The sequence below is a fragment of the Pygocentrus nattereri genome, chromosome 27 (assembly GCF_015220715.1).
Source record: "Pygocentrus nattereri isolate fPygNat1 chromosome 27, fPygNat1.pri, whole genome shotgun sequence".
Taxonomy (NCBI): Eukaryota; Metazoa; Chordata; class Actinopteri; order Characiformes; family Serrasalmidae; genus Pygocentrus; species Pygocentrus nattereri.
In genome coordinates this window covers 17597657-17623008 of record NC_051237.1, presented here as the reverse complement: position 1 = coordinate 17623008, position 25352 = coordinate 17597657, and the positions used below count along the sequence as shown (strand labels likewise).

The 25352-nt window shown below is 40.0% G+C and overlaps 2 protein-coding genes across 2 annotated transcripts; both read left to right on the top strand.

Moving 5' to 3' along the window:
• Positions 1–11: 11 nt before the first annotated feature.
• Positions 12–14347, top strand: LOC108440206 (cell adhesion molecule 4-like). Its single transcript, XM_017718972.2, has 5 exons — positions 12–201; positions 6759–7019; positions 7953–8279; positions 9337–9573; positions 10544–14347. The coding sequence occupies exons 1-5, from the start codon at positions 144–146 to the stop codon at positions 10654–10656; spliced, it is 996 nt and encodes a 331-aa protein (XP_017574461.1). The 5' UTR covers positions 12–143; the 3' UTR covers positions 10657–14347.
• A 1042-nt stretch (positions 14348–15389) lies between these two features.
• Positions 15390–24325, top strand: si:ch211-66e2.5 (hemicentin-1). The gene is made up of 5 exons (XM_017719029.2): positions 15390–15614; positions 16155–16421; positions 20516–20848; positions 23202–23447; positions 23936–24325. The coding sequence occupies exons 1-5, from the start codon at positions 15536–15538 to the stop codon at positions 23941–23943; spliced, it is 933 nt and encodes a 310-aa protein (XP_017574518.1). The 5' UTR covers positions 15390–15535; the 3' UTR covers positions 23944–24325.
• The last annotated feature ends 1027 nt before the right edge of the window (positions 24326–25352 follow it).

The following is a 25352-nucleotide window of genomic DNA, read 5'->3' as shown; positions in this document are numbered from 1 at the left end:
GCTCACACCTCTGCCTGGTGGCGTTGCTTCGACTGGGCGTGGCGACGTGGGATTACTGCGAGTTTTAATCCGATGAAGCTTTCGTTTTCGACTCTTTCGCGCTGTCTTGTGGATTGTCTGTCGTTGTGAGCAGGTTCTCAGACATGCTGTTGAGCGCTCTTCGGTTAGCGTGCCTCTCGACATGCTTTCTTCTCCTCACAGGTAGGAAGGACTCGGGCTTCGCTGCGGCCGCCATGGCTCGGTTTCTGCTTCAGCGCGCGGATAGCTGGGCGCTCTCGTTTCTGAGGGGACACAGAGCGCGCGGGGATCATGCTGGCGACTGTAGGCTTACAGTGTCCGAGCTGGAACTCAGATAACGATATCTTAATCTTCTCTTTCCTGGTTTGATGGCTGGCTGGGGCGGGTTGCTTTAGTAAGGTCTACAGGCCTGAGGCTATGAATGAATCCTGGTCATCTGTGTGGACTTCCATCCACACTGACGCACCAGTGCAGTAGGTCATGAAAGCGAAAATGCTTACAGAAGTTTCCTGCAGCCGCATGTCTGCTACAACGGCTGCTTTAGAGGGGACTTCCACCGCTTTTAAGACTTCTGGGCAGTCCAGTGGTTGAGTTCCAAACACAGTCGTTTAGACAGTTTTTTTAAGTGAAATGGTTCGTTTGTAGAGAAACTTCAAGAGTCATATTTCTATAAAGTGGTGGTGAATGGAACCAGGAGTCCCATTGTCTGCAGTACATGTATAGTCAGTTTTATGCCCAAAATCTCCAGGGAACATAAACACAACTTTTGAGCTTATATATATTTATATATTTGTAAAATGATTATCAGCCTGAAAAAATAAGTTTTCTTTAAGGACTATTTCACCTTAGAACACCCTTCATGTGTCCCTCCACCATGAATGGATTGATATATATATATATATATATATATATATATATATATATATATATATATATATATATATATTTGAATGTATCTTAGACCACAGAACTCATGCAAAGCAGTGCCTCAGACATCAGGGAGTGTATTCATAAACATTTCTTGTCATAACTTTCTGGGAGGGAGCTTTTAGAGGCAATAAACTCTTTGGCCCTCTGGTTCCTATAACCGTTCAGTAGTGGCATCATGTTTGTGTTACTGCAGAAGCTTCAACAAAGAAGAACTTAGCTTCTTATCTGCCAGGTTCTTTTTCATGTTTTCCGCTCCACTTTCAGCGCTGCTGCACTTGCATTCTGGTGGCTGTAACTGCTGCACCACTTAAGATGGAACAGAAATGTGGAATAAGAGGCTGGAATGGGAAACTAGTTTCCACCTTGGCAAACTTAAACCCAGAACCAAACCACACAAAGCCATAGTTGGTCAAGGTTTGAAATTTGATGCACTTCAACTCGAGCCCGATCTGTTGTGCGACACTTCTCTAGTGGTGCGTTGTGTACTCTGTAAAACCGTCCATCACTAAAACAGCCGAGACCTACAACAACAGTAGTCTATCATGTGATCCAGTGGCCTAGGCAGAAATCAATTTTTGGTTAGACATTGTGAAAAAGTGGGTAGGACAATGTGGTAAACACAACTTCTAAACATGTGGACACAAAGAAGATCACATGACAGATAAAATCCGGCAAAAAAAAAAACAACACAGCAAACGTAAATGCCTAAACCTGATCATTGCAGGGAGGGCGTACTGCCACAGCGGGCATGACAAATGTTTGTAGTTGATACTCTACCTTTGATGTTGTCCTACCTTTGATGCACTGAAATGACATTAGACGTTTGCTTAGACATTTTCATAGATAACAGTTTCGGCCTATGATCAATCTGGGGATTGGGTTTGGGCAAAATACCGATCTCATTAAAAAAAAGACCAGTCAGAAGGCCTGAATTATTCAGGGCTTCAGCCCAAGTTAGCCTGCGCATTGAATCGCCCCTGAACACTGTGACTGATTCTGACTTGGTGAGTTTGTCTAGAACATAGCATTTCACACCAAGCCACTCGGGGTGATTTTGTTGTCATGTTAACCAGTTAATTATGCAGAAATCAACCAGGAGGTAAACATTTAGAACAGATCAGACTACAAATAGTGTTTAAGGCTGCTGCACATCAGTAAGTCAAATTTAATAGACTATACAATTTCATGGAGAAGTATATAAAACCAATGTATATCACTTTGTGTTTCACAGAATATAATCATAAAAACCATTAAAAGGGGTGCAGTCATTTTTGGCTGTTTTTAATATCAGAAAGAGCTGCGTCCTGTCTGAGCTTTGAACAAAAGTGTGGTCTTTACTGTCAAAGCCAATACAGAGAAACAAAGCGAAGAAAAAGGGCAAGAGTGACATCATTGGGCCTGTACCAAACAGAGAGAGGACTGTCACTCCTATCCACTAACAATGGCAGCCTCAAGCCAGTGAAAAGTGAAAGAATGATCGAAATCGAAACTACCCCGAAATTGATGTCATGAGAGTGCTTTTAGAATATTGTGACTAAGTAAGGCCAAAAGGTTTTGTAGGGGTGACACCCTGCTAGGAAAAGAATAAATAAAATACTCTCACTGTATGCCAATGGCATGAAAAGTGATGCATTGCTTTTTCTTTATACATAACTACATCTGTTCGTAATTTCCACGTTGGAAAAATGCATAAAAGCTGACAGGCAGTCCTGCGTTTATGTAATGTATTTTAGTCATTCACAAGGAAATTTTGCATTTGAATCACGTTAATTAAATGCATCACTTTTTTAGTGCACAACAATAACTTTTAAGAAAAACATTTAATACAGACAGGCCACAGAAGTACTTCATGAAGGCTGCTCTTGCTGTATATGAGTCCAATGATAACACTGTATAAGGTAACCTACAACACATGCATGTATTTATCTGTACATTAGTTAGCATGGTAAATAATTATAGTTGCTATTTCACAATGTTGCTCACAGAGCAGCTCTGTTGAGATCCAGGGCACATTCACATGCCTGCTTGTCAAATCACAAAAAGATACGCAAATGATCAAATGCTGTGTCCTCATATAACTCAGTGGTAACTACCCTGGCAGGTTTTCACCATAAGTCATAATTAATGGTTTATTGATGGTGGCTGACTGATCATGTGTGACTGTCTCACTTTCTGTAGTTGGGGTGACCAGAAGGGTGACCATTTCTCATGCTGGGGTGGGGTTGGCCACCTCTACCCACCACCTGTCATTTTGGCCAAAAAGACATTGCTTTGCTTCAAAACATAATTTTTAGTTGAAGTAGAAATACAGTAGAAATACAGAACTTTATACGGTGCTGTATATAAAGCAAATTGAGCCACATTACATGTGTTATCCCAGACAGAGCAGCCACAAACCCAGCAACTGAAACTACACAGAGGACCTCTGGAATATGCATTATAAGTACTGGAGTAAAAAAGCAACAGTAATAATATATCTGGGTCTATACAACGAGGTGCTGTGAGCTTTGTACTGAGAGGGCTGGACAATTGATCCTGACTTTTTGACAGCATGACTGGCCCCCTTTAAGCTAACGGGCAGACAAAGTCTTCAGACCACTATCACATTACATCAAAGATAATGCATGAAAGGTGATACAATGCACCCTAAAAAAGGTTATTTCTAACCCAGTTTAGCAAAAATGAGACATCAGGTAAAGTGAGAAAAATATGTTTCGTGCTGTGGTGCTAATTGAGTGATGCAGGCTCTTCTGAATTGAATTACTTCAAGGCTGCTTGTCATTTAGCATTTCTTTTCATCACTCTGGCATCATTGTTTGGTCTAAATCCACCAAGCAGATTGTCATTGTCATCCGATATATCAGTATACTTTTGCCTAAGGATGTATGAAGACCAGAAGTAAAACAGAAAGTGATTTATTGATTTCATGTTACAACATTATACTGAAAACCAGCTTACAGAGGCAGAATGAAAGCAGACAAAACAGACTGAAAGGTAGTATGGAAGAATATAGAGAGCTGGTCAAGTCAGAAAAGAACCCTCAGCTGCATTCTCTTGCTAGACCAGGGAACATGCCGAAGAAATTGCCGATGCTTTTTATAGATTTTTACTGTACCTCCAGTAGTCCATATCGCATTGAATAAGCTTGTTATACATAAAGCTGTGTTCCACAGAAGTTGAGTGAAAAACAGGGTCTGCTGTGCCAGGGTCTATAATTCTGGAATGATAAGAATATAATTCAGTTTAGACTCACTATTAAAATCCACGTCTTCTGGAAAGCCGTCCCAGAATAGCAGTGGATTTTATAGCTGCAAAAACAAGGCAGCTCCATATTACTGCCCATGGGTTGAGAACGTGATGCCCAGTAAGCTCATATAGGTGTGATGGTATCCACATACTTTACTGTATATAAAGTGATTCTCCTTGCTTAGTGTTAACCTTCTCACCACAGATGCGAGAAATATGGTTTCTACAGGACATGGCGCTACATAAGGACTCTTATTGGTATAGTGTAGGGTGTTTGCCCAGGTGGGGATTGAACCCCAGTCTACAGTGTAGAAGGCAGAGGTGTTAACCACTACACTAACCAACCACGACAGAAGGGTAGCAACTCTTTTATACAATATACAAAACCTATACAACCTTTAGGCACAGAACAAGTGAGACTCGATAGTGTACAAACTGGTTATGGAAAGAAATAGACCAGTTGTTGACAACAGTGTGCATGTGTTATTATCAGTCTACTAATATTTAGCGATAGTCCTGTAAAGCATAACCACAAACATAGCCGGGTCTAAAGCTAACGATGCAGTCAAGGTAGGAGAGACCGTCCTACCAGTGTTCACTTGCACACACATGAGACGGCCTGAGCAGGCTGTGCAAACACCTCACAGCTTAATGACGAAACTTGACACTTTTAACTCTTATGTGTAAAAATGCTGATTATTAATATTATTATTATTATTATTATTATTATGATTCAGGAACATTTTTATGACAACATAATTTTCTTCCTTCAAGTTTTCTTTGGGACTGTTTTGCCTCACAACACAACTACCTCTCCGCCATGGATTCGAACCAGAATTTGAGCCAAAGTCGTATCACAAAACTGTTGTGAAACTGTCACAGGCATCAGGGAGCATGTTCCCTAATGCGATGGCTTCTTATGATATAATCCTTAACAGTCAAACATAAAAAAAAATGAAATTAGGATAATAAAGGATAATGTTGTAAGCCTGGCTTTAACTGTGTTGGAGCTCCTCTAATGCTCTCTGTCAGCTGGTTCAATTTGAGAGTGACTTAGTAGCTAAACAGTACGTCTCCAGTGCGTTCACCTTGGGCAGGACTAACTGACTAGTTACTAATGATCATATCGCTGCAACATACAAAATAAATATGCTTGTCCTATACCGTTGAGTAATCTATAGACCAGTAATAGTATTTGAACTTTGTTTGAGGGATGATGGAGCTGAGCAGTCTCAGCAGTAGTGTACATGTACACGAGTGATAAGCATAGCATCATTGACTTGTGCTTGTTTCGTGGAAAGTTACATACATGCCACTAACTGAAAATCACATACTCATACTTGTTATTGGATATAGTGGATTGTTTACTTAGTTTATGGAATGGCAGTGGGATTTTGGGAGCACCAGAGGGGCTTGAATCAGGTGCCAAACATTTTTGAGTATTTCATCTAAATAAGTGACATGACACATATTAACAGCAAATGACGCAAAGAAAACTGCCAACCAATAACAGTGAGTAGTATGGATGTTTTAATTGCAAAAATGCAAAGAAAAAAATATATAAAGCAAATTTCCCAGCTGTTTGATGTGGTCATTTCATGTTTAACTGTGTGGAAATGGTTGAGGTGTAAAGTTAAAGGAATATGCCTGCGTTTTTACCTGATCTCTGTCTGTAGAAAATGATTACCACAGACAGTAATTTGTAAATAACTTAATAATTCAGTTCAATTCAAGTTCATTTGTATGGCGCTTTTTACAACGATGTTGTCACAAAGCAGCTTTACAGAAGTTTCAAAACATACAGTTACAACATACATCCCGCAATGAGCGAGCCAGAGGCGACGGTGGCAATGAAAAACTCCCTCAGTCTGGAGGAAGAAACCTTGGGAGGAACCAAGACTCACAAGGGGAGACCCGTCCTCCTCTGGTCAGACAGTGTTTACAGTTTAATAAGCTAAATGCCAAATAGAAGCTGAGAGGATCTCTGTCTGAAGACTGGATGGTAAAGCTTTAGAAACTGCACTGGTAGAGGCGGTCTCTGACTGAGGCGGTCTCTGACTGAGGCGGTCTCTGACTGAGTCTTTATGAAAAGTGTGAGTGAGCTTAAACAGTCCCAGCCTATCTCAATGCTGGATGGCACAGTGATGTTACTGAGGGTGTTGCAGTTGGCACAAATGAACAATAGAGCGGGTTGGTGATGGTGAGGAGGAGGCCCTGATGGTCAGTCTTCCACAGCGTTCAGCAGGACGGGAGGGCAGTCATTATCTCAGGAAGAGTAAAGAGACAAAATGAGTTCTGCTCAGGAGTATGACTAGCAAAAATAATCAATGTTTTATATATATAGAACAGAACATAAATAACAGAACAGAAAACCAGTTGACTAATAACCTGTAAATTCAAAATATACTTTTCTTCTGTATAGAGACAGAAATGATTGCCCATGGTATTGACTGTATACTACAGGTGCAGCAGAGAGTGATTAAGCTGAACAATGATGACGTGTTCTTTTAAAATACTACACAGTCTCTGGACTAATATGACATTCTTTTTCAATTTTGTCCTAGCTGATATGGATCCCATTGTGCTCACGCCTCCCAGAGTGGTGGTTGCATATGAAGCTCCAGCCTCTGCGAACTGTTCAACGAACCTCACCCATCTTGGGATGGGCTGGGAGGCCCCCCTGGGACCCGTGGACATGAACGATGATGTCAATCAACTCACCTGGAAAGTGGACAGTCTTACAGAGTGGAATATAAAACCCTTTTGCTTCGTCAACGTGAATCCTAGTTACCAGGCCAAAAAAATTCTCGAAGTTATTGTTTACAGTATGTTGTTTTCACTTTGCCTTTGAAAAATCAAGCTCTACAATATGTGCCTATCTACCCTTACTGCACACAAATAGCTGGACACCAATCAGGCATAACATTATGATCAACTCCTTGTTTCTACGCTCATATCATCTCTGACTTTACTTCTACAAGGTGGACTGACAAAGTAGGGGTGTCTAATAAAGTGGACAGTGAGTGGACATAGTGTTTAAAAACTCCAGCAGCACTGCTGTGTCTGATCCACTCAGACCAGCACACACACGCACCACCACGTCAGTGTTACCGCAGTGCTGAGAATGATCCACCACCCATTAGTACCTGCTCTGTGAGGGTCCATGGGGGTCCTGACCACTGAAGAACAGGGTAACAAAGTATCAGAGAAACAGATGGACTACAGTCTGTAACTGTACAACTACAAAGTGCTCATAAAATGGACAGTGAGCGTAGAAACAAGGAGGTGGTCAGAACGTTATGCCTGACTGGTGTATACACATAAGCATTAATTATATTAGGTAAAATAGTTATCGGAGCCTTTGCTTATGTGAAACAGGCTGTTCAGGCTGTTCACAGATGTTCAGAAACATCTGTGACACACTGGATATTGTGCAAAGCTCTCAAGCTTCCTGTCCCAACAAATTCATGTCACCTAAACATTGCCTCTGCTAATGCTGTGAAATGGCTATGCTTAAATTTTAGTCAACTGATTTTTCTTTAATACGTGATGACACTCCAAATCACACATTTGGGTTTGTTGAATTTGTTGGGTCGGTTTTGCTCTGGCCTTTTCCGTAAATCAAGGAACAGTCCACTAAAACTGAAAGTAGCTGTTCACTAAAACACTAAAAAGTAGCTGTTGCAGAATAGATGGTACCTGCTGATGTTGTTTGGTTGTTTTGTTTGATAATGTTAACCATTTTTTTCACTCAACAGAAGTTCCAGATAGTGTATCCATCCGTTTGAATGACATGGGACAAGTGACTGAGGGGAGAACGTATGAGCTCCTGTGTGACATCAAGAGCATTGCTCCACTTAAGAACCTTGTTGTAAAGTGGTATAAAGGGAAAACTGTAATAAATAGTGACCTATCTAATGAAACTGACACCACTCCAAAAAATAAGTTGGCAAAACTCTCCATCAGCCCCAACAGACGTGACAATGGAGCTCAGTACAGCTGTGAAGCTCAGCTGGAACTAGGAGCAGACGGACCTCAACCTCCTCCCACAAAGAAATCGGAACCCCTCAGCGTTAATGTGTACTGTAAGTAAATCTAGCATGTTCAAATGACTTAAACTGGACTGTGGATGAGAGGTCAGTTGGTCTGGTTCGCTGGTGCTATGTAGATGTAGGTATCTGGTTACAACAGAGAACGGAACACCTGCCGTGAAAGTATTAACAGTACAAATGTGAGCTTTCACATCTGGCCTGCTAGATAATTGGCCCTTAATTATCAAAGTTCTGTAAAAAAAGGCAGATTTGACTGATTTTGACTGTTGTGGAGGCGTGGTAGCATTTGTTCATCCACTTTTGTGCTGTGAAGAAATGATTGGTGATATTTTGTTCATTTTTATTCTTCATTACTGGTATTACAGATGATATTGATTAAGCCTTTATTTCAGGTTCTTAATCTACTGCATTTAAATTTACTCACTCAAACCAGGTGTCACGATTGGCCCCTCCCAGTCACCTCATGTGCTTGTGCTTACCCTTGTCCTGTCCATGTGCTCGTGTTTATTTCCTGGTCTTGCATGTGCATTTGTTTTGGTTTTTCTGTCCTGCCCCCTTGTTTGGTTACTCTGCCCCTGATTGTTCCCACCTGTGTTTTCACCTGTGCCTTGTGATCCCGTGTTAGCCCTCATGTATATAAGCCCTGTGTTTGCCTTGGTCTGTGTTGTGTAATGTTGTTTATTGTTCTGGTTGTACTGTTTGGTGTCGTTTGATATCGCTTGGTGTTTGTTTCTTCCGGTCTCCGTTGTTTGTTGGTCCTGTTTTCATTTTGTTATGTCTGTCCCTCCTTCTCTCCTTCTGACCCTGGATTTGCCCCTAATAAAAGTCGGTTATCTCAGCATATGCGTCAGCCTTCTTGCTCCTCGCCACACCAGGCATGAGTTTGATCATACAGATAAACCAAAGATGAAACTGATGAGCAACCATACTGTTGGTGAAATCTGCGTGCACTTTGTCTGTACATAACTTTGATGCATAGCCCCCATTTTTTATGATTGTAAATAACTCAAACGTGCCTTGAGTCGGTGTTAACCAGGGCTTAAGCCTTTTTTGTGTCTGATTTGTCTTGTTTATCTTCGTTTTCCCTCAGACAGCCCAAAGTTCTCCAGATCAGTGGAGACCTTGAACCAAACAAATAAAGAGATCACCTTAGACTGCACTGTGGAAGCAAATCCCCCTCCAGAATACACCTGGAGTACACCTACTCAGGATGAGAAGTCCAATAAAGCAGTTTTGTCAGTACCTGCTCTGAGGTCTGGCACGTATAATTGCACTGCCAGTAATAAGTATGGCTCTTCGGTAAAACAGTTCATCATCGTACAAAAAAGTGAGTAGTGGATATTGCTACTATTGTTTCTCTGTTCAGTCTGTTGTATATACAGCAGCCCCCAAAAGAGTGCTGTACCTGCTTTATTCATGTCATAAAACTGAAACAACAGATCTGCCAAAATAACAACAGTGAATTGGCCAAGTTGCAGGTAGCTGATGAAACTCAAATTGTTATCATTTAAGCAGTTTCTTTACAAAGTTCTGTAGGTTTGCATCCAAAATGATTTGTAAATTCATTATCCCATTAATGAAAACATGCTAACCAACACCGCACACTTGAAAAAGGTCATTATTTAAGGGTTTTTGGTACTTTAGCAAAGACAAATAGCTTTATTTGGAACCATTTTTTTCTCCTTTTTTTACTTTTTAAAAAGAAATGGTTCTATATAGCACAAGAATGGCTTCTTCTATTCTTACAGGTTTGACATTGTAACAATAGCAGGTGCTGTATAGAATCGTTTTCAGAAAGGTCCTATGTAGAACCTTATGAAACACATTGGCCATCAGTCTGAAGAAACACTTCACCATGCAAAGAACAGTTTAAGCATTAAATTGTTCTATATAGAACTCAGGACCATCTAAATAGGACCATCGCTTTGACTAAAGAACCCTTGAAGAGACATCTAAGTGTGCGTTGTAACTTCTGAGCTTAGAACCTGCCTGGTTGGAACTCGCACCCACTGTTTGATGTTGTGCTGAAAGTGTTCTTGTTTGAATCATTTTGTTGAACATTTTATGAAGTTACATAAAGAACATGAAAGTGTGATGTGAGAAGAACACAAACGAACGTGTAAGTTGTCCAGATACTTTTTGGGGACACTGTATTGTATTGTAATGTGTTGATGTCACACAGACTGTCGTATGGAAACCGGTTCTGTTTCTCTGCTTAATAATAATATCTTCTCATAAATTGCTTGTGTACACTGATGTATATAACTTTGGATTGTACTACCACTGTTCCTTCACAGGTCGTGACCGCACTACTTTTTGGGCTATTCTCGGATCGGGGTTGGCCTTGGCTTTTGTGCTGATTGTGGGTTACGTGATAAGCAGGAGTGTCAGCTCGAACTCAGTCGTCTGAAGGTTTCTCACCCAAAGCAGGACACACTTTTCTGGACTATAATAACAAGCACTTCACCAGTGGTTATCTGAACATCTGCAGATTCAGTTGATCAGGACCAAATTTGGTTGTGACTAGTTTAAGCCATTATTTGATCACCGATCACTGAGTTTTGGAAAACGGACTACGGCTGAACTGATCTAAAGTTTATGCAAAGTCTTTCTGTCACGAAATATGTGTAAGGGAATGAAGTGAAGAGGTTTTGTGTGATTTTTGCTCAGTTATAGTCTCTCACTCCATCAGTTGTGGCTGTAATGTATTTTTTTTTTGTTGTTGTTCTAATTTTTATGTGTAATACTTGCTAGAAAAATCAGTACAGACCATCATACTGATCACCAGCAAAACCAGAATAAGATTGCTGGTATGTGGGCAGCAGCAATGGAAGCTGATATGCTGATCATCAGCAAAACCAGCATATCACTGCTGTTGGAACCAAACATCGTATCTCCTAAAAGGTGACTTTACAGGAGAAGGAGGAAACATCGTTTACTTTCAATGTCAAAGGAACCAGAATTTAATTTTGGGCCATGTAATTTCGTCCATTCATCACAAAATTTACATACAATGTAAAGAGTAACAGGCACTTTCAATTGATATGAAAAACAAAAAATGATAAAAAGGAGATACGAGGTTTTGTTCCGACAGCAGCGATATGTTGTGTTTTAGATGCTGATATTCATGCTGGTTGACCAGCCAAACCACCAACCAGAGCAGCATAAGCCAACTGGTTTCAGCAGAAACCTAAGCTATTCATAGTGAGTTGCCCTGACAAATATTGAAAGAATGGTTGGGTGATTAATCAAATTTACACCAGTTTCCCCTTTAGCTCAGGTATAGTCGATTGGCCCAGACATGTCCAAGTTTTGCTTCTTTAATTTTGAACTAGAGCTTTGAGGCAAATGTTGCTAACAGCCACTAGAACACTAATCACACAAATGGCTCACATTGTTTCTGTAAAAGTGCATCATCAAAACTTCTTTCAAGCAGCTCAGACCACATCCGGGTCTGCTTTAAGGTAAAGGATAAAAGTGAAAACAAAACTGCAGGCAGCCACTTTAGATGACAGAGTGTGTACTCGTAAACCACCTCAGGAGTAGCAATGCTGATCTAGAATCAGTATTTGTGACGATGACTGTTAGAAAGAAATAAAGGAGTCTTATCCCAGATCGATCCTGGTTAGTCTTTCTGCAAGTCTGCATGACCTTAATGATAAACTGGGTGCTGTCCAGGCTGTTTGGGTGACTAGTGTCTTCTAGTGTTTGCTAGCAATGTTAGGCTCAAAGCTCCAGTTCTAAGCTAAAGAAGTAAAATTTGGACCATAAATATCTTGGTTGATCAGCAACATCTAGAGTAAGTAGAAAATTGTGTAAGTTTGATTTTTCGCCCAACCATTCCTTTAAGCCTAGCCTGAAATTTTGCTGAAGGTTGGTCAAACTGTGTTGAGTAGGGCACCACTGAAGTTCACTCTTCCTTGTGTTCTGTCTACGGTCCTACATCCATTTCCATTGTGATATTATCACTTTTCTCCCAGCTCTTGCCCCAGCTTGTTCAAACTCTCTGTTAAGTACACATATTTAACAAATAGAGCCGACATCTACAAACTGTGGAGTCAAAATCATGCTCAGACTTGAACTAATCCAAATCGTGCTTTGAAATATTCTGTTATTGTATGTTACTTTCCACTACTACAACTGAACCTTTGTTGCCTCATGCACTCATATGGCAGCTGAATAAAGCTGTTGCATAGCCTTGAATATTATTTGTGTGTGTGTGTGTGTGTGTGTGTGTGTGGTTACTGTAATGTTTATAAAGAGAAAACATGACATTTTCATTGTAAAGCTTTGTCAGTCCCAATTGATACTTTTTGCTGTTAATGTTGTTGTTGTATTCATGAAATTGGAAGATAATTGAAAGAAATCAAACAGCCGTGTAGTAAAATCTGAACCAAAAGCTTTATTGAAGTATGATTTTGAAAGACTCTAGACTGATGCACATACATGCATATTTTACTAAGCTGATCATGCTACAGTAATCATGTAACCAATCTACCCTCTCAGGAAGATCAAATTTTCTATCAAAAACAAGATTTGCTGAAAATGTAAACTCCACTATAAGAACCAAAGTCATGAGAAACAAACTTTCTCCAATAAAAAAAAAATTTTTTTTTGGTTGTTGCTTTTCTGGCTTAGACTTAGAATGTGTGTTTGATACATACATGCACTGTATGTATCACTGGGGCTTCTGTGTGGTCTGTATCTGTAATACCTGAATCATGTTGTGATGAGTTAAGACCATGAGGTTACTGTATATACAGCACTGTGTAACTGTCAGAGAACAGCCTTTCACTTAGGTAATTTCCAGGTACTTTCCAGTCGGCCACTATCTTTTGGCATAAATAAAATGTTTGAGTATTTAATGTGTCCATTTTTACATTATTTAGAGCTTCCTTTCTTTGCGGCAAGCTTCCTTTGAGGTTTTCAAAGACATCTGACATTTTTTCACACCTCCAAAGTTCAGTCTTAGAAGTTGGTTGCTTTTTCTGCTTCTCACAATCAAATTACAAATTCAGACTCATCAGTCAACAAAACCTTACTCCATCTCAGATGTCCTGTTTCAATGTTCTAATGCAGATGTTCTTCTTTTTGGTGCTCTTTTCTTTTCTCAGTAACGGCTTCTTGACAGCTACACATCCTTTCAGACTCATAGGGTTGAGTTGTGTTGTCACAGTGGAAGGATGGTCAGAAAACCAGTAGATTTTTCATATATGAAGCAAGAGTGGAGCTTGATTGTCTCCTCTTTCTCAACGATAAAGGTGTTAATCTGATGGTGACAGTGTTGGTGGTCTTGCACGGTTGTTGGGGGTTCCAATGTTCTTATCTTTTAACGATTTTTTGAATTCTAGTTTGGACTTACTGACTTATTTTCCTTTCCCAGTTTAAGCAAACTGTATATAATGTATATTTTGTCCAGTTTCTTAAAACAAAACCATTTTAGATGCACACAAGGAAGAAATTAGCAAGGCAGCTGAGGTGTGCTTGGGTAGCTGCTTGTGTAAACATTAGTGTCTTTTGAAGGGGAACATAATGTCAGTGGCTGTTTTGGGAACAGGCTTTGTTGGGAGGACGCAGTGGTACCTGGTTGGTTTTAAGATTGTAAGGATGGAAGAGTTCAAGTGGCAGCAACGTGCACAAAAGGAATAAGCAAACAAATGAAATACTGATAGATTTGAGGTAAGATACATTGCGTTGGAGGCTTTTGTGTTATTTTGTAATAACGCATGTAATTTATGTTGGCTGCTTTTTTCCTGACCCTGCAAAATCAATAAATTGAACGTATATACTGGAAACTAAATAAACGAAAAGGGGTTCTTTGACTTTTACCCAGTTGTATGGAAAGCAAGTTTGTGCCTTACCTTTCTCTCCCAGTTTCATGTTTTATTATACTGGTTTTTTGTTTAGAGAGAAATCCATTTTAAGGACGTTAAAATTGATGTTATTTTAATGGCCAATGATCTCTCTGAATGTGCAACTGTTTGAAAGGAAACATTCATGGAAGTGAGTCTTTCTGGCTGTCTTCCAGTTTGTAATCCACAGTTCTCTTGTGTTTTCTGTAGTCATGGAGATGTGTTCTACAATAAAGGAACTTCTAAACACCAGTGTTTCCAGTATTTGCATCTGTCTGGGCTTGCTTCAGCTGTTCGGCCTTAAATATACAAGGCCGAACAGTTGGTATAACTCAGACGTTTCGTTGGTGATATGTTCTCTCACACCATAAAAAGCTCATCTTTGTGAAGTGGCATCCATTCGTAATAAAAAAGCGAGTTTTCAGTGCTTCTGAAATGCTGTCTTGTGTTGTGCATCTTTCGTTTGTTAACCTTAAACAAGAAACCTGGAGACTGGAAGTGACCCTGCCAAAAAGCTTGTTGTGTTTTAGCAGAGTGTGTTGGCATAGCAACCCTGGCTGCTCTGGGGACTTTTAAGCGGCCTGCCAAGTCACATTATCCCCAGTTAATAAAGGAGACATCAACACAAAAAGAAAGCCTGACAGGAAGCTCTATAACAGTGTCTTAAAACCACTGCACCAAAATTCGTTACTGTGTGCTTTTTCAAACGCAAAAGAATGTAGCCCTTCCCTCCTCTGCTCATATAAGACTTTCAACAGCTGTGATGCATTAAATCTACTGAAACAAATCCTTGCAACCCCTGCTGTTGAGATCATCTATATATCCACATGTAGCCGGGTTGCTATGGTGAGTTGGGCGTTGTAGTTTGAGTGCCTCTAGCCGGGGAAGAAATCATATGGCTAACGTGACTTTATTACATGTGGAATTAATATACTAGTTAGGGGAAGAAAAAAAACCATCTTGAAAACTGCTCAGGAGCATTATGCGTTTTCAGTCAATGACCTAGAGAACTGTTCTCAGGTTTGGGGTGCTTCCTTAAAGCCTTGTAGCATTAAAGATCATCGTAGAGAGAGTGTTAAACGTGATGCTTGCTCTACCATTTAACAATGATCTTTGTACTTAGTTGCTTTTGGGAAATCCAGCCCTGATTTGAATTCAAGGCTTGTAAGTTTCACCCTAAAACTGGTGTAATGTCACTAGAGGTAATGGTCACACAGGCATGAGGGGAGACTTGCGGTGATTGTTTTCAGGCTAGAGAGAGTTTGCTTTTCTGGGGGCCCCCAGTCCTTTCTGGTCCCCCTTCAAGGCCATTCAGTCGAACTATGGGATGGACAAGAGTGGCGATGCAAAGCAGGGCTTTTGTTAGCAGCCCCAGCTCAGTTTTTGGGTTGCCAAGCAGGACCGAGTCGGAATCCCTTGCACCTCTGTACCCGGACTATGGCAGATTTCAACAAAATCTCAGAGACGATGAAAAACACACTAAAATGTATCTTTGTTCTTTTCGTTCTTCAAACAGGTAAGTCAGCGCAGGTGTCAGCACCCTGAGGTAGATGTGATATGCAGTATTTTATCGTTTTAAAGTTACCTTTTGTTTAAAGAAAAAGTACAATTTCAGACAGCATTTCCTAAATGGTAGGATGGAATGGACACCCTGTATCCCTTTGGAATTTACTGGATTACCACAGTTGCTTGTCTTAGTCTATATATAAGCCTAATGTGTTTAGATTTGTAAATAATATTATATTGCTACATGACTGAGCCAACTTTCATTAATGGTCTGGCACAACCATTCGCTGTCTCTACGCGGAATGTGCAAATGGATAGATGGTATAAGCTATTTTAATCATCTTTAATCACAAAAATGTGTTAGTTGTAAAGTAGCCTGAGGTGCTCTCATCCTGTCTAACAGTGCATGTGTGGTCATATTCTATTGTTTATTGCATATACTTCGAGTATATAATGGCTATTTGTACTATGTAAGCACATTGAAATCTGGAACAGTACGTGATAACATTCTGAAAAGTAGATGTATATAACTGTCTCCGATTCTCCTCAGCCTCAGGTGACAGGTGCTCTCTTGAGATATCACCCTCGAGAGTGGTTGTTGCATTTGGACAGCCGGTGACAGTCAGCTGTGTGGCGTCTCGGCCAGTGCGCGTGCTGGGATGGGAATCTGCCATCGGTCCGTCACACACCCAGCGTGACGTTGCTGTCCAGTGGTCAGTGGACAGCTTGATTGACTGGATCGAAGAGCCAATCTGCTATGGTGTTTTCTTCAGTGCGCCCAGGCAGTGTGAAGAGAAGCTCAACCTTGTTCTGTACAGTATGTGCAATATCTTGCACAGTAACTATTCATGCAGTGTCATTTAAGGAAATGGTTTGGTTATGTACTTAGAGCGACAATCAAATTTTTTGCAAAAAATATATAAAAAATTGCTTCTCCGAGACATAATTGGTCGACAAAGGCATGTTTGGTGTCTTGGCTGATTGACTGTTTTGCTTTAATGTTGCTAACCAATGCTAGAGGTAAGTAGCCACGTTAATCTTTTCTGTAAATACATCTGTAAAATGTCTTTCAAGTCAGTCAAACCGCATCCAAGTCTTCATCGTGTTTGTGCATACTTGTTGGTTGGTTGGTTTAGTTTGGACTTTAAAAATAAAAATCATTCATTGTGTGGCTGAATGCTGGGCACTGCTGTTTCAGACAACAGGTGATGTTAGCAGTGTTAACCCTCTAGCTCCAAAGCTTAACTAAAGAAGCACAGTTTGGGGACCAAACATGTCTTTGCTGATCAATTACATGTGAGGTAAGTGGAAGACAGTTTGAATTGAATTTGGCCCAATGGCTGGTGGCAATACCTTTGTGTTATTGTTGAGAAACTATGTGTGTCTTGTTGAGAGACTCATTCTCACTGTCCTACAATGCTCTCTCTATTCACATTGTTCTAACATGTTCTCCTCTCATTGACACTGTCCTACAATGCTCTCTCTATTCACATTGTTCTAACATGTTCTCCTCTCATTGACACTGTCCTACAATGCTCTCTCTATTCACATTGTTCTAACATGTTCTCCTCTCATTGACAGTGTCCTACAATGCTCTCTCTATTCACATTGTTCTAACATGTTCTCCTCTCATTGACAATGTCCTACAATGCTCTCTCTATTCACATTGTTCTAACATGTTCTCCTCTCATTGACAGTGTCCTACAATGCTCTCTCTATTCACATTGTTCTAACATGTTCTCCTCTCATTGACAATGTCCTACAATGCTCTCTCTATTCACATTGTTCTAACATGTTCTCCTCTCATTGACACTGTCCTACAATGCTCTCTCTATTCACATTGTTCTAACATGTTCTCCTCTCATTGACACTGTCCTAGAATGTTCTTTCTATTCACATTGTTCTAACATGTTCTCCTCTCATTAACACTGTCCTAGAATGTTCTTTCTATTCACATTGTTCTAACATGTTGTCCTCTCATTGACACTGTCCTAGAATGTTCTCTCTATTCACATTGTTCTAACATGTTCTCCTCTCATTGACACTGTCCTAGAATGTTCTCTCTATTCACATTGTTCTAACATGTTCTCCTCTCATTGACACTGTCCTACAATGGTCTATTCATATTGTTCTAACATGTTCTCCTCTCATTGACAGTGTCCTACAATGCTCTCTCTATTCACATTGTTCTAACATGTTCTCCTCTCATTGACACTGTCCTACAATGCTCTCTCTATTCACATTGTTCTAACATGTTCTCCTCTCATTGACACTGTCCTACAATGCTCTCTCTATTCACATTGTTCTAACATGTTCTCCTCTCATTGACACTGTCCTAGAATGTTCTCTCTATTCACATTGTTCTAACATGTTCTCCTCTCATTGACACTGTCCTAGAATGTTCTCTCTATTCACATTGTTCTAACATGTTCTCCTCTCATTGACAGTGTCCTACAATGCTCTCTCTATTCACATTGTTCTAACATGTTCTCCTCTCATTGACAGTGTCCTACAATGCTCTCTCTATTCACATTGTTCTAACATGTGCTCCTCTCATTGACACTGTCCTACAATGCTCTCTCTATTCACATTGTTCTAACATGTTCTCCTCTCATTGACACTGTCCTACAATGCTCTCTCTATTCACATTGTTCTAACATGTGCTCCTCTCATTGACACTGTCCTACAATGCTCTCTCTATTCACATTGTTCTAACATGTTCTCCTCTCATTGACAGTGTCCTACAATGCTCTCTCTATTCACATTGTTCTAACATGTTCTCCTCTCATTGACAATGTCCTACAATGCTCTCTCTATTCACATTGTTCTAACATGTTCTCCTCTCATTGACAATGTCCTACAATGCTCTCTCTATTCACATTGTTCTAACATGTTCTCCTCTCATTGACAATGTCCTACAATGCTCTCTCTATTCACATTGTTCTAACATGTTCTCCTCTCATTGACACTGTCCTACAATGCTCTCTCTATTCACATTGTTCTAACATGTTCTCCTCTCATTGACACTGTCATAGAATGTTCTTTCTATTCACATTGTTCTAACATGTTCTCCTCTCATTAACACTGTCCTAGAATGTTCTTTCTATTCACATTGTTCTAACATGTTCTCCTCTCATTGACAATGTCCTAGAATGTTCTCTCTATTCACATTGTTCTAACATGTTCTCCTCTCATTGACACTGTCCTAGAATGTTCTCTCTATTCACATTGTTCTAACATGTTCTCCTCTCATTGACACTGTCCTACAATGCTCTATTCATATTGTTCTAACATGTTCTCCTCTCATTGACAGTGTCCTACAATGCTCTCTCTATTCACATTGTTCTAACATGTTCTCCTCTCATTGACACTGTCCTACAATGCTCTCTCTATTCACATTGTTCTAACATGTTCTCCTCTCATTGACACTGTCCTACAATGCTCTCTCTATTCACATTGTTCTAACATGTTCTCCTCTCATTGACACTGTCCTAGAATGTTCTCTCTATTCACATTGTTCTAACATGTTCTCCTCTCATTGACACTGTCCTAGAATGTTCTCTCTATTCACATTGTTCTAACATGTTCTCCTCTCATTGACAGTGTCCTACAATGCTCTCTCTATTCACATTGTTCTAACATGTTCTCCTCTCATTGACACTGTCCTAGAATGTTCTCTCTATTCACATTGTTCTAACATGTTCTCCTCTCATTGACACTGTCCTACAATGCTCTCTCTATTCACATTGTTCTAACATGTTCTCCTCTCATTGACACTGTCCTAGAATGCTCTCTCTATTCACATTGTTCTAACATGTGCTCCTCTCATTGACACTGTCCTACAATGCTCTCTCTATTCACATTGTTCTAACATGTTCTCCTCTCATTGACACTGTCCTACAATGCTCTCTCTATTCACATTGTTCTAACATGTTCTCCTCTCATTGACACTGTCCTACAATGCTCTCTCTATTCACATTGTTCTAACATGTTCTCCTCTCATTGACACTGTCCTACAATGCTCTCTCTATTCACATTGTTCTAACATGTTCTCCTCTCATTGACAGTGTCCTACAATGCTCTCTCTATTCACATTGTTCTAACATGTTCTCCTCTCATTGACACTGTCCTACAATGCTCTCTCTATTCACATTGTTCTAACATGTTCTCCTCTCATTGACACTGTCCTACAATGCTCTCTCTATTCACATTGTTCTAACATGTTCTCCTCTCATTGACAGTGTCCTACAATGCTCTCTCTATTCACATTGTTCTAACATGTTCTCCTCTCATTGACACTGTCCTAGAATGCTCTCTCTATTCACATTGTTCTAACATGTTCTCCTCTCATTGACACTGTCCTAGAATGTTCTCTCTATTCACATTGTTCTAACATGTTCTCATCTCATTGACACTGTCCTAGAATGTTCTTTCTTTTCACATTTTCATTTCAGAATGTTCTTCCCACCTGAAGTATTCAAGAAAGTGCTCCACTGGTTTATTTGGCTTGTCGTTTCTTCCAAAACATCCTAAAGATAACTGCAAACATTATATGTTGGAGTTTGTTGCATTAGTGCAATCTGGCATTTCGATATTCATTTCTCTTCAGTTACATTTACATTTACAGCGTTTAGCAGACGCTCTTATCCAGAGCAACTTACAAGAAGTGCTTTGTCTATCTAGAGAAAGTATCTTTGCTAGTTATCATTAGGTTAGAGAGAGCCAATCCTGAGCTCAGATACTGTTAGAAATTCACTGTTGATCAGAAAAAGGAACAGCGTTGAACACAGGACTGTGCAGTACATTACATAAGTGCAGTACAATACATTAGAATACATTGCAATCATTTCCTTCATTGTATTTCACAACAGATCAAGGGCATGACAATAAGTGTTTCTTGTTTTCCTGCAGAGACACCGGACAGCATCTCCATTAGCATGGTAAACCACACTGGACCGATGGTAGAAGGCAAAGAATACCAGCTACTATGTGAGGTGCAGAACATTGCACCTGTGCAGTACCTCACACTGCGGTGGTACCGAGGACAGACCGAAGTTTACAACCACACATTTTCTGAGCTCTCTCCGGCTACCCCGGTCCAGGTGTCCTCCACCCTGCTGATAAACCCAGGCAGGGTAGAGGATGGAGCTCCATACAGGTGTGAAGCTGCACTGGAACTGGGTCCAGAAGGACCTCAACCACCACCCAGAGTGAAGTCGGAGCCCCTCAGCATTGTCGTTCACTGTAAGACCATTGAGATAATATAGTCTCTGTTTTAAAATTTTAAGAACCCTCAAGTCAGTTCTCTACAGTGATAGGGCTCTAAGCAATAAGGCTTATTAATTGTTTAATGTTCCATGCATAAAGAGGGGCCAACTGTGATTCTCATTTTGTAGCATTGGCTTGTTTTTCTTTATTTGTTATGGAAAAGTTACAAAATCTGTTGTATTAGTAATTAAGAGAAGTTATCTATTCATATTTAACTTGGGTGATATTTGATCCTCCACAACATTGCTTTATGTTGGCGACGTGTTTTTTTTAACCAAAACAGGACCAAAAATACCATCAGACCACTGTAATTTGACATTCCCTGCTGTGCTACTCCATCTAGATCATTGTTATATACAACCCCAATTCCAATGAAGTTGGGACGTTGTGTAAAACATAAATAAAAACAGAATACAGTGATGTGCAAATCCTTTTCAACCTCTATTCAGTTGAATACACTATAAAGACAAGATATTTAATGTTCAAACGGATAAACTTTATCGTTTTTTGCAAATATTCACTCATTTTGAATTTGATGCCTGCAACACATTCCAAAGAAGTTGGGACAGGGGCATGTTTCCCACTGTGTTACATCACCTTTCCTTTTACCAATGCTTAATAAGCGTTTGGGAACTGAGGACACTGATTGTTGAAGCTTTGTAGGTGGAATTCTTTCCCATTCTTGCTTGATGTACAACTTCAGCTGCTCAGCAGTCCGGGGTCTCCGCTGTCGTTTTTTGTGCTTCATAATGCGCCACACATTTTCAATGGGAGACCAGGTCTGGACTGCAGGCAGGCCAGTCTAGTACCCGTGCTCTTTTACTACGAAGCCACGCTGTTGTAACACGTGCAGAATGTGACTTGGCATTGTCTTGCTGAAATAAGCAGGACGTCCCTGAAAAAGACGCTGCTTGGATGGCAGCAGATGTTGCTCCAAAACCTGTATGTACCTTTCAGCATTAATGGGCCTTCACAGATGTGCGAGTTACCCATGCCATGGGCACTAACACACCCCCACACCATCAGAGATGCTGGCTTTTGAACTTTGCACTGAAAACAATCTGGACAGTCCTTTTCCTCTTTGGCCCGGAGGACACGACGTCCATGATTTCCAAAAACAGTGTGAAATGTGGACCCGTCAGACCACAGGACACTTTGCGTCTGTCCATCTCAGATGAGCTCGGGCCCAGAGAAGCCGGCGGCGTTTCTGGGTGGTGTTGATATGTGGCTTCGCTTTGCATGGCAGAGTTTTAACTTGCACTTGTAGATGGAGCGACGAACTGAGTTCACTGACAGTGGTTTTCTGAAGTGTTCCTGAGCCCATGAGGGAATATCCGTTACAGAATGATGTGGGTTTTTAATGCAGTGCCGCCTGAGGGGTTGAAGGTCACGGGCATTCAGTGTTGGTTTTCTGCCTTGCTGCTTACTTGCAGAGATTTCTCCAGATTCTCTGAATCTTTTGATGATATTATGGACTGTAGATGATGATAATCCCTAAATTCCTTGCAATTGCACATTGAGAAACGTTGTTCTTAAACTGTTGGACTATTTGCTCATGCAGTTGTTCTCAAAGTGGTGAACCTCGCCCCATCCTTGCTTGTGAACGACTGAGCCTTTCAGGGATGCTCCCTTTATACCCAATCATGACACTCACCTGTTTCCAATTAACCTGTTCACCTGTGGAATGTTCCAAACAGGTGTTTTTTGAGCTTTCCTCAACATTCCCAGTGTTTTTGTTGCCCCTGTCCCAACTTCTTTGGAATGTGTTGCAGGCATCAAATTCAAAATGAGTGAATATTTGCAAAAAACAATAAAGTTTATCCATTTGAACATTAAATATCTTGTCTTTGTAGTGTATTCAGTTGAATACAGATTGAAAAGGATTTGCAAATCATTGTATTCTGTTTTTCTTTATGTTTTACACAACGTCCCAACTTCATTGGAATTGGGGTTGTATAAGTTGCTATAATCTCTGACTAAATGGGTTTGTGTCCAACCAAATTACTACTATAATGTCATTAAATAAAATTTGTCTGAAACTGTCTTGAGTTGTTAGGTAAGCTCATTAGACTTGCTTATGTAGTTTCTGACTCTTCATGACATACTGTTATCTATAGTCAGTGACAAAAATATGCCACACCACGAAACAGACCAGTAACAGTCATATTGAAGCCTGTACATTTAGTTTATGTATGCATGTATAGCTATAAATACGGCATACAGTGCCAGAGAAGGTTACTTTACTTACCAGTTGGATGTGGTTTGAGTCAAATCTGATATCCATGTTTGTGAAAACAGTAGTGGATATGACCCGTCTTTTACCTTTCAGACCCACCTGACCCATTTAACCCAGAGCGGGAGGTGGTGGAGTTCGTTGACGGAGAGGATGTTTTACTCAATTGCTCATCAGGAGGAAATCCACCACCTTCATACAGCTGGAGCTCCCCAAATGTGCAGGACAATGATGAAAATCAGCCGCTCCTCAGAGCCCCCTCTTCAGGCACGTACACCTGTACTGCCTCCAACGTGCTGGGTAAATCAAGCAAGAAGTTCATGGTCAAGCCTAAATCCAAAGGTGAGACTGATACAGCGCTGGACGTATTTAACCCAATGTCAATCAAGTGCCACGATATTCTTTTTCTATTATGTATATTTATTGTTACTTTATTTTATACCTATTTTTCTTGTTACTTATAATAAATTCAGTTACTTTTCTCAATGTGAATGACTACAAAGACCCATTTCTTGTAAACTTATTCCAAAACAGCGACCGTTTTTGTTCCATAACAGTTCCTACATCCTAAAGTACTTAGATTTCTACAGCTCTTTATTATCTGGCTAGTGCAACTGGAACACAGCAGAATCAGATATTTAGGAATAACCTTAACGCAATGCTCTGGTTTTACACTGTTCTGGTATTATTGCTGTCAATAGATGTAAATTGACTGATTGTTTAATTTACTGTACGTCTGATCCGCTTCAAAACAAAATCATTTTCTTTATAGACTTTTTTAAACAAAATAGACATGAGAGTAATTAAGCATGCTTTTTTTCTTTTTGCAGGTGTTTAATTTCACACATTAAAATGGAATGGACAGATGGTAGGGATCACTACACATCAAGAATAACTACTGCTATAAGTGTTTGTCCAATGACACTTAGGTTTTTCAGGTGGGATGGCCACACTAAGATGACAGCGTAACTTTTCAGACCTCTGCGTACTTTTTACATGTAAAACAGTTTTCTTTCTAACTGTTGTGTGCATGAGTACTTTTAACAATGTATGCAATGTCTGTGTTAGTTGATGTCTAAAAGTGTTTAACATTTTTTTGAAATTAATTGAGCACCTGCATCAAAATAACATAATAATGTAGAAAAAATGTCTCATCAACACGCTTAAGTGTACATATTGTGCTGTGTTTGGTCTTTAATGAAACATTAATGAACTCTGAAGTATGAAATGTAGCATTTATTCTTTTAAATTATTTGTAGGTTTGTTGTAGGTTTTCTACTGCGTTATGGAAAATTCAGAATTCACTTGCTTACGATAGCATAAGGGTCCCTTAAATAGAGCTATGCTGAATGAACACATTTTTCAGTTCTTGTTTTTGATCGTGGAGGAACTCCCTTTCAAGCGTATGTCTGGAGAAAAGGTCATACCATATGTAAAATGAGGCTGGTTTAAACTTAATATTGTTAATAATTACCGAAAACTAAAACACACCCGTTGCTCTTAGGCAAATCAGACACATGGTCCCTACTGACTTCAGGTAATGGTTAGCCATGATAACACTGGAAGGGGGAGTAGTCAAATAAGGACGATAGCAAGAGCCAATTCACCTTCATTTACCTTCTTCTGTCTTTAACATTGTATAAACTGAGTTCCAAAAAAGTTGAAACAGTATGAGAAATACTAATGAAAACAGAAAGCAGAGATTAGTAAATTCGGTTTGACCTGCGTTAACCCCTTAAATAGCCAGGGCCCACCACCGTACCACCGCTGGGCCCAAAGTATTACACGCTTCTATAAACTAGGAATAGCTCAACCGGTTTACACTGAAGGCCTGCGGTTGCCCTGCCGATACTGAACAAAAAGCCTTAGTATGTAATAAGCCTAGGATTTTAAGGGATTCGATTGAAAATGGTCCAAAAACACTATATTTTATGTTTTCCCTTATGTGGTTGTAAATATATGTTCATTCCCAATTTGATGCCCATTCCAAAACAGTTGGGGCACAAATACATTTACCACTGTGTTACATAACCTTCACTTCTGACGATATTAATTGGTTGGGGGCTAAATATAAGATCTGGTTCAGTTTTGAAAGCACTTTCAGAATGTGCTTTGGTCTTGTCATGTGAAAATGAGCATGGCATCCCGAAAAAGACTGTGTCTAAAAGGCAGCATATTTTGCTCTAGAATGTTTTCAGCACTAATGGTGCCTTCACGGATGTGCATCTCTGCATACCATGACAGTCC

Excerpts from the sequence above, each read along its gene's own strand:
- LOC108440206 (XM_017718972.2), top strand. The coding sequence starts at position 144 with ATGCTGTTGAGCGCTCTTCGGTTAGCGTGCCTCTCGACATGCTTTCTT. Across the intron at positions 202-6,758 it reads ATGCTTTCTTCTCCTCACAG|CTGATATGGATCCCATTGTG; the intron begins GTAGGAAGGACT and ends ATTTTGTCCTAG. Across the intron at positions 8,280-9,336 it reads CCTCAGCGTTAATGTGTACT|ACAGCCCAAAGTTCTCCAGA; the intron begins GTAAGTAAATCT and ends GTTTTCCCTCAG.
- si:ch211-66e2.5 (XM_017719029.2), top strand. The coding sequence starts at position 15,536 with ATGGCAGATTTCAACAAAATCTCAGAGACGATGAAAAACACACTAAAA. Across the intron at positions 16,422-20,515 it reads GCTCAACCTTGTTCTGTACA|AGACACCGGACAGCATCTCC; the intron begins GTATGTGCAATA and ends GTTTTCCTGCAG. Across the intron at positions 20,849-23,201 it reads CCTCAGCATTGTCGTTCACT|ACCCACCTGACCCATTTAAC; the intron begins GTAAGACCATTG and ends TTTACCTTTCAG.